Here is a 7,959-nt window from a genome sequence, read left to right on the forward strand (position 1 = left end):
AAGTAGTTTTTATTTCCTTGCATAAGGCTTACTATATCGTTTGGTTTTAAATATATATATATGTGTGTGTGCAAAGATATATATTCCGATTTGATTTCATCGACTGCATTTTCTATTTTCAAATACCTAACCTTACTTTCCTTATATATTTTTACGCTTAAAATAATAACAGTATAGTAAAGAAATTAATTCAACATACTTCAGATTAGTAGTAATAAATATGTACTGAATATCTGGCTGATGCTGGTTTGCTTTCTGAAGAATATATATTTTATTAAATATTTTCTTCCATTATTAAATATATTCTTATTAACAAAGAGGATAACGCATAATTAAGCAAGTAACACTAAAAATCCTTAAATTAATTTTAATCAATTTATAACGGCATTTTCTGTTTCTCGTAAATACAAATTTACACATAATTGTTTAGTCGTTTTCCGCTTTTTTTTCACTTCAGTGTGGGACTGAATTTCTTAACAGATGAGAAACCTGGAGAATAATTTGAAAAATACTATTTTTTAGCATCTATCAATATTTATTCATTGGTAGTTTTAAAATACGGTAGCAAAACATTTCATATATTTAGGCATTTTAAATTAGATCATTATTTGAGAATACATAACTGCATCTTCCCCAATAATAAAAAAAAAAGAAAAATTGTAAAAATTCAACAAACTTGACACTTGCTAGGAATTCAAAATTCTTATGTTTCATTCTTATTGTTAAATGTTTGTAACATCCCTTTTGTCTAATTATGTGCATATAATTTTTTTTGTAACTTGTAAATTTTTGTTCCTGAAAACATTTCATTGTAACTTATTTGAGAATTTTTTAGCAAATGATAAATATGAAGTTTATATATGTACTTACTGGAATTTTTATCAGGGTAATCAGTAGGAACTTTTAAAACATCTAAATAGATCAAATGTCCTCAATTCTTAGAATTGAAAGAATAACAAGTTTTATGTATTTTCCTATTAGAAATGAAAATAAATATAGCCTGATTGTTAAGATGTAAAGTAAGATTTAAAATTTTCAAAATAATTCAGATTTTTATTAAAGGAAAGCAACACAATTAGGATACAAAACATATAAAAAGGATTTTATTTATTTATTTATTTTTGGCCTGAATTTTTTGTACTAGTAAATTTATAACTGGAAGTAATAGGAAATGGCATTGCATACTACAGTGGGAAAAAGGGTGGGATGACTATTTATTTATGTAACTTGATGCTACTTATTTTTTATTACAGTTAAGTCTCTTTAATATCAAAATAGTTTAGTATGAAGCCTTACAGCTGGGAAGGATTAAAAATATTTTTTTACTCAATTTATTTTTGATAAGTTTTCCCCTGTATATGTACAACCACATCATTAGAAATTTTAATTCCAAAGTATTTCATTTTAGTTTTGACAGAATTTAGCATGTATTACAATGAAAATATTGTATAAGAATACAGTGAATTTCCTCCATAAAAATGCATGAATATCTATAAAAATAACTCATATGGAATTGTAGGTAAAAACAAATTGTATTTATTTTCTTCTTACAGTGTAAAATTAATGTAATAAACATGTCTGCTTCAATTAAAATAATATTAAAAAATTGCAAGATACTGATTTCAAAATCTAAACAATAGTAATATTAATTGGCAAAGTATTTTATCTTCAAAAATCAATATTTCTCTAGTTTGCAATAAATACACCTATTTTGCGCAAAATGATATTATATAAGAGACTTAACAACTTTAGCACTTTACTGTCATAATTAGTTAACTATTACAAATGCTTTTTTTTTTTGTGTGTGTGCATGCATTTTGAAAGAGTTGGTAAAGATTTCACAACACAAATAGAAAAAGCACTATTTTTTTATTTAACATACTATCTACATTCTGCAAAAAATATTCCTTTAAATAAAATGAATTACAAGTTAAGTCTGAAGATAATAAGAAACAATAGATTAGTGTCACTATCTTATTTTATAAAGTTTACTAACTTATAAACATAGTATATGTCATTTCTGCTGTATGCATAAATTATTTTTTTAATGTTTTCAATTTCCATTGCTTATTTAAATTGTTACTTAAAAGATTATCATTCAACATTTTGCAGTAATTATTTAGAAAAATATTCGTTGATGCTTGTATGATGTTTTTCAAAATAATTTGAGGGTCATGAAGTTTAGGACAGTCATTCAACTCTAAAAAAAATTTTTCATGAAGTAAATTTAGAGTAATTTTATACACTGTAACTCGTGGATTTGCCGAAAATAAAAATTTTTGCTCATATTCATCTGAAATAAGTTTCTTAACAACAATAAAATTGTATATAACAGCATGTAAAATATCAGGATGAGGATACATAAGACCTCTATCAAAAACCTTAATCCATGAATGAATATTTTCGTTTTCTAAAGCTAACTCCTTATCAATAGTAATATTGGATTTACATACATCACATTTTAACTTTTTTAGCATACTATAACAGCAATATCCAGCTATATAAGTCAAAATAGGTACATCCAATTTTATGTCGTGTATATCACTATCTTCAACTGTTATTTCATCTATGAATGTTTGTACATCAGTGTCATCAAAAGTTTGTTCTTCGGTGTCTTTAAAATCAGATACATGAAGAGGAATATTTCCAAATTTTGAAGAATTTATTAGGGTTGGTAATGTACTCTGAAGTCTTAATTTACCCTCTATTTCATAAACCTGTCTGATAGAAATATTATGGTGAGCTCCAGCCAGTTGCCTCTACTTACCAAATCTAGCCTCTAACATATCTGTTTGTATTTTTCCAAGTAAAAGGTATTTGAAACCCAACTCATTTATACAATACCTTGATATCTCAATTAAAGCATACGTTGTATGGTATACTGCAAAGTGAGTTTCTTTGGTTAGGCAACCAGAGGTTAAATTCAAATTTTTCCAACTATCTAGCCAATTCAAAAAGTTATTCATAAAAACATATTTTTCATCATTTTCTGCCACAGTGAAAGGTGTTTCAAATACATTATTTTTATGAACCCCTTTAAAAATAGATTTCACATTTACAATTGACCACCATGTGTTTATTATTTTAATAAAGTTTCCAGTTTCTTGGAAATTTATTATTTCTTTCTGCTGCCCAAAAGAAAATAATGCTTCAACAACATTATCATTAAAAATCTGCAATGTAAGCTTTACACTTTGTTTTTCTAAGTTAGTTGGATATAGAGCTTTTATTGTCAGACCATAAGCATACTTTAATAACTTACCAGTTTCAGATTCATGTAATTTTTTAATACAAGAAAACGATGCAGTTTCAATATGTGAAGCATCATCAAAACTTGGGAAAAACATACTCTGATTATTATTTTTTTGATTTATCCAGTTATTTCTAATGCATTTTAAAATATGCACTGTATCAATAATAAAAAACATTGGCCTAGATTTGTCCACAGGGTTTTGATAAACAATACTAACTTTAGGTGGTTCTGAAAACAGAGACATAGCCTTTTTATTAATCGAATTATTGTCAGTGACAATAGCAATAATTTTAAACCCAATATTTTCTAATCCCACAACAATTTTTTTAATATAAATATGCAAATTATCTGCACTAAGTGTTTTCACCGGCAAAATATGTACAACATCCTTATAAACAGATAATAGGCTGCGAATCATGAAAACATATGCACTAGACGCAGCATTTTTGCAATTATATGCCATTCCACACAAATTACCACCTTTATAATCAAATGCTTGATTTAGATGAATTTCATCAATCATTAAAATAACAAGCAGATCTTTTTCTGATAGTTCTTAAAATTTAAATTTTATGTAGCTTAGGAACTTTTGGTTGTATTGTTCATTTATTGGATATATATTAAAATCTGAAAAAATTTTCTGAATGGTCCGTGGATGAGGCATAATAATATTTTCTGAATTTCGAATAAAATTATATGCATGTGGTGAAATTGTGTGAAGTAAAGTAGAAAATATTAGAAAGTCTGCAGAATACCTATATTGTTGTTTTTCTGAATTCAAGTTTGATAGTTGCTCAAGGAGAAAATTTATTTCATTGTTTTTATGTGGAATTTTCTCTTTTAAAATTGTCATTAATTCATTTACAATTTGTAAATAATTTTGAATACTGTCTTCAGATGAATCATTTGAGGCAAATAGGTCTAATTTCTCTAAAATACTTAAAAGATCTTTAAGATTGTTAATTTTTGATGGGATTACATATTGCTTCAGTGATTTAATAGGTATATTTCTAATTGCTACAGATATATTCAAATTACAATCAATAAATAATGATTTTAGAATTCTTGGATGATTGTCATTAGAAATATTAAGAATCATAGTATGTATAGGCCTGTGTATAACTATCCAGTTATCTGGTAAATTCACAGTATTAAAACAAATTTTTAGTTCATCTAAATTATAAAACATTTGTTTTCGTTCATACTCTTCCTTTTCAGCTTTTTTTCTTGTTCTCTTTTGAGTCTTTTATGCTCTGGTGATTCCCTTGATGAAACACTGAAACTAAGATGACTCGGACCATCAGGAAACAGACTTGTAATTGCACCATTCTTTAAACGAGGATATGACAATGGTATAATGAACTTCTTTCCAGTTTTCTCATCAAAGAATTCAGTTTGCCTCAGAACATCTTAAAACAAAACTATTAACTCTTTTGGGCTAAAACGAGCCATGGATGCTGTCATAAAGTTTTGAAAAGTGCAAATAATTAGCACATGTTTGTTGTCATATGTCAAATGCATATAACATAAGTAATATTTAATTGATACATCCTCAGGTAACATACAATTGCTCATGTAATATATAATTGCTACATCCTAAATATTTCTTTCTTCAGTTATTTGCTACAGGCTAAGGCTTTTTCGAGTGCATCTTGTTCTCTTTTGAGTCTTTTATGCTCTGGTGATTCCCTTGATGAAACACTGAAACTAAGATGACTCGGACCATCAGGAAACAGACTTGTAATTGCACCATTCTTTAAACGAGGATATGACAATGGTATAATGAACTTCTTTCCAGTTTTCTCATCAAAGAATTCAGTTTGCCTCAGAACATCCTCTTGCTTGAAGTGAAGTTCACACACCTTTTAATATGAAAAAGAACAAATAAATAAACATGCATCAAAAGGTTAAACAATTATAAAATCGTAAGCATTCGCCATCCTTTAAATACATGCACAGTCTAATAAGGGTTTTATTGTATTTTTATTTAATCATGGCAAAGCACTCAAGAGCTATCTGCTTAAGGGAAGGGTTACCGTTGTGGAAAACGTTCATCATTTAATTTCTTTAAAAATAATACAGGGCGATAATGTTTGGATGGTAACAATTTGAAGAGATATAGCCATTTAAAGTGCACAACGCAAAAAAGTGATGCAGCCATTTAGAGTGAATAATGCAAAATCTTAAAACAAAACTATTAACTCTTTTGGGCTAAAACGAGCCATGGATGCTGTCATAAAATTTTGAAAAGTGCAAATAATTAGCACATGTTTGTTGTCATATGTCAAATGCATATAACATAAGTAATATTTAATTGATACATCCTCAGGTAACATACAATTGCTCATGTAATATATAATTGCTACATCCTAAATATTTCTTTCTTCAGTTATTTGAAAACAACACTTGGTTATGGAATTACATTCAAAATGGTGATAATACAGTTATAAAAAGAATAAGATTAACCATCAGTTGATGGATAAGAATAAGATTAACCACATTCATTCGTACCATTCAAATATAAAGTTACTGGCTTTTTTCTAAACACTTTTACAAATGATATGGTCACAACCAGAAGTACAAATTTACTTGTGTGCCTATGAATGTTTATATTTAAGAGCATAAAACATCATTAGTCATTAAAAAAATTCATTTTTCTTGAATTATTGAAAACAAGTATAAGTGCTAAAATATGATACACAAAGAAAAAAACAAGAATTTGTATATTTAACAGTTTATTTGCAGTAATTAAATATTTAGGCTATTCTTATGTAATTTTGGAGTGAAATATTCACATTCATCAATCGTGTTTGACATTATATTACTGTGGAAGGCTCACTAGATTGCTTATTTTCCATATAATTTTCTTAACATTTTTCAAAAATTTTAAAAGTTATATAACTTATTAATACAATGAAACATTTTCATATTCCACTGCAACAAGTATAAATAAACAAAACCCCTTATATAAGTGTTTTTAGATAAGAAATTAATGTAAATTTCAAGCCCACAAGAACTTACTGCCAGTAGCAAGTGAACCACTGTAACAAGGTAGGTGTTATTGGCATAAGAAACTCGTACTTTTATAGATGTGTCTGTGCATGAAACAATTTAATAGGGTAATTAGGATTTATGCTAACATGTAAACTAGTAAGCTATGTAACATGTAAACTAGTATATGAAAACTAGTAAGCTTACAATCTTAGGCAATATTATTTGAACAAGACAGTTTAATTTAAACACCTTGTAACTTATTCCAGAAATTATAATTACTGTCAAAACTAGTCCATTTATACGATTGTTTTCTTTTACATATATTTCATAATTTTTTTAAGGATTTTAGAATTAATAAAGTCTAGAACATTGTATAATTAGCATTAATTTCCTGTTCACATGAGTTACGAGCAAAATGCATTCTCAAATGCTCCTAGCATATAATAAAGGGGCACTGCATACATTCAGTTTTAAAAAGAAAAAAAAATAAAAATAAAATAGGTGGAACGAGACTTATCTAAATCAAAAGAAATAGTATACCCAAACAGTTAAATACTTATATCTAAAACAACTTTAAATTAACGGCTTTAAAATTACGACTTGAAGCATTTTATATTTATCTACTTAAAGTTATAATATGAACATTATAAGGTTGGTGGATTTTCTATTGACTAGTTATTGAGAAAAGGGTCCATTTTATAATCACTTTAAAATTCAGTATAAGCTCTGTATAACATAAATTCCTGAAAGATTAATCAATCCCAAATCAATGTGCGTGTTATAAAGATCCCGACGCCGAAAATATAAATTACTGAAAGAATTCATTAATAATACTCATTCATAATGGGATAAGAGAAATTTCTGCCTAGTAAATAAATATATAACTATGCTTGTATAGAAAGTAATTAAAACTTCCGTTTTATTTTCTATGGTTGAATGCAATGGAACTTTAGTAAATTATTTCCCTTGCAATCAGAATTTTTTGTTTTCACATTTTCAAGTCATGTTTCTTTCAATGACATTAATCTTTCAGGAATTTTCTAATTTAAAAATGAAATGCATGCTTACCTTTGAATGTTTCGTAGGCTTGAATCCATCTTTTCATTTGCAGTTCCAAATCCATTGTTTTCTCAGTTGTTCTTCCGTAGGAAAACTAAATACAGCCACCTTCGGGCCATTCTTATAATTTCCTTTGCATGTTGCAACACAGCATTTATGTGGCATAATAAAAAATAAATAAAGTAATTTAAATGAAAAATGTTCTATTAGAGCACACTACGCTTTCAAACAAGAGTCAGTTCACTACGCTACGACACCGAAGTATATTCTTTCATTCTTTGCCGCGAGGAAGATGGTAGGAATGACGACTTAGATGACGTCAGACCGTTCAAGCAACCCTAGAGGCTTGGCTTCGTATATAGGAGGTACTGACCCAGGCCCTTTGGCACGACAGTCAGCGACGCTAACCATTATACCGGTTGGGAGAATCCGAAATTAAACACACTTATTAGGACTCGAAGGAATAAGTTTATTAAGCCGAAGGTTATTTTGTATAATATTAGTGATTCCGTTGAAGAAGACTTGGTTTTGAAAAGATTTAATGAATTTTGTGTTTGTGATGGGAAATGTGCGAGATCCTTATTTCGTATTAAAACTCAAGAACATGGAGTTTCACATAGGATTTTTGAGATTTCTGCTCGGTGTCAGCAAGA

General features: G+C 28.0%; 1 protein-coding gene across 1 annotated transcript; it reads right to left on the reverse strand.

Moving 5' to 3' along the window:
- Positions 1-2,208: 2,208 nt before the first annotated feature.
- Positions 2,209-7,370, reverse strand: LOC146996299 (uncharacterized). The gene is made up of 5 exons (XM_085821409.1): positions 7,316-7,370; positions 6,275-6,348; positions 4,885-5,115; positions 3,397-3,785; positions 2,209-3,099 (listed from the first exon to the last, which is right to left on the reverse strand). Exons 1-5 carry the CDS (start codon positions 7,368-7,370, stop codon positions 2,760-2,762), a joined length of 1,089 nt encoding a protein of 362 aa, XP_085677535.1. The 3' UTR covers positions 2,209-2,759.
- Positions 7,371-7,959: the final 589 nt, after the last annotated feature.

This window comes from Stegodyphus dumicola, chromosome 7 (assembly GCF_044657685.1).
Source record: "Stegodyphus dumicola isolate Sdum_Otavi_A_Nest chromosome 7, ASM4465768v1".
Classification (NCBI taxonomy): Eukaryota; Metazoa; Arthropoda; class Arachnida; order Araneae; family Eresidae; genus Stegodyphus; species Stegodyphus dumicola.

Bases quoted from the DNA above. Each gene is read 5' to 3' on its own strand.
- LOC146996299 (XM_085821409.1), bottom strand. From the start codon at position 7,370: ATGGATTTGGAACTGCAAATGAAAAGATGGATTCAAGCCTACGAAACA. The intron at 5,116-6,274 runs GTAAGTTCTTGT...TCATATTAAAAG, and splicing joins TGGTTCACTTGCTACTGGCA to GTGTGTGAACTTCACTTCAA. The intron at 3,786-4,884 runs GCCTGTAGCAAA...AAAGATCTGCTT, and splicing joins ATGCACTCGAAAAAGCCTTA to GTTATTTTAATGATTGATGA.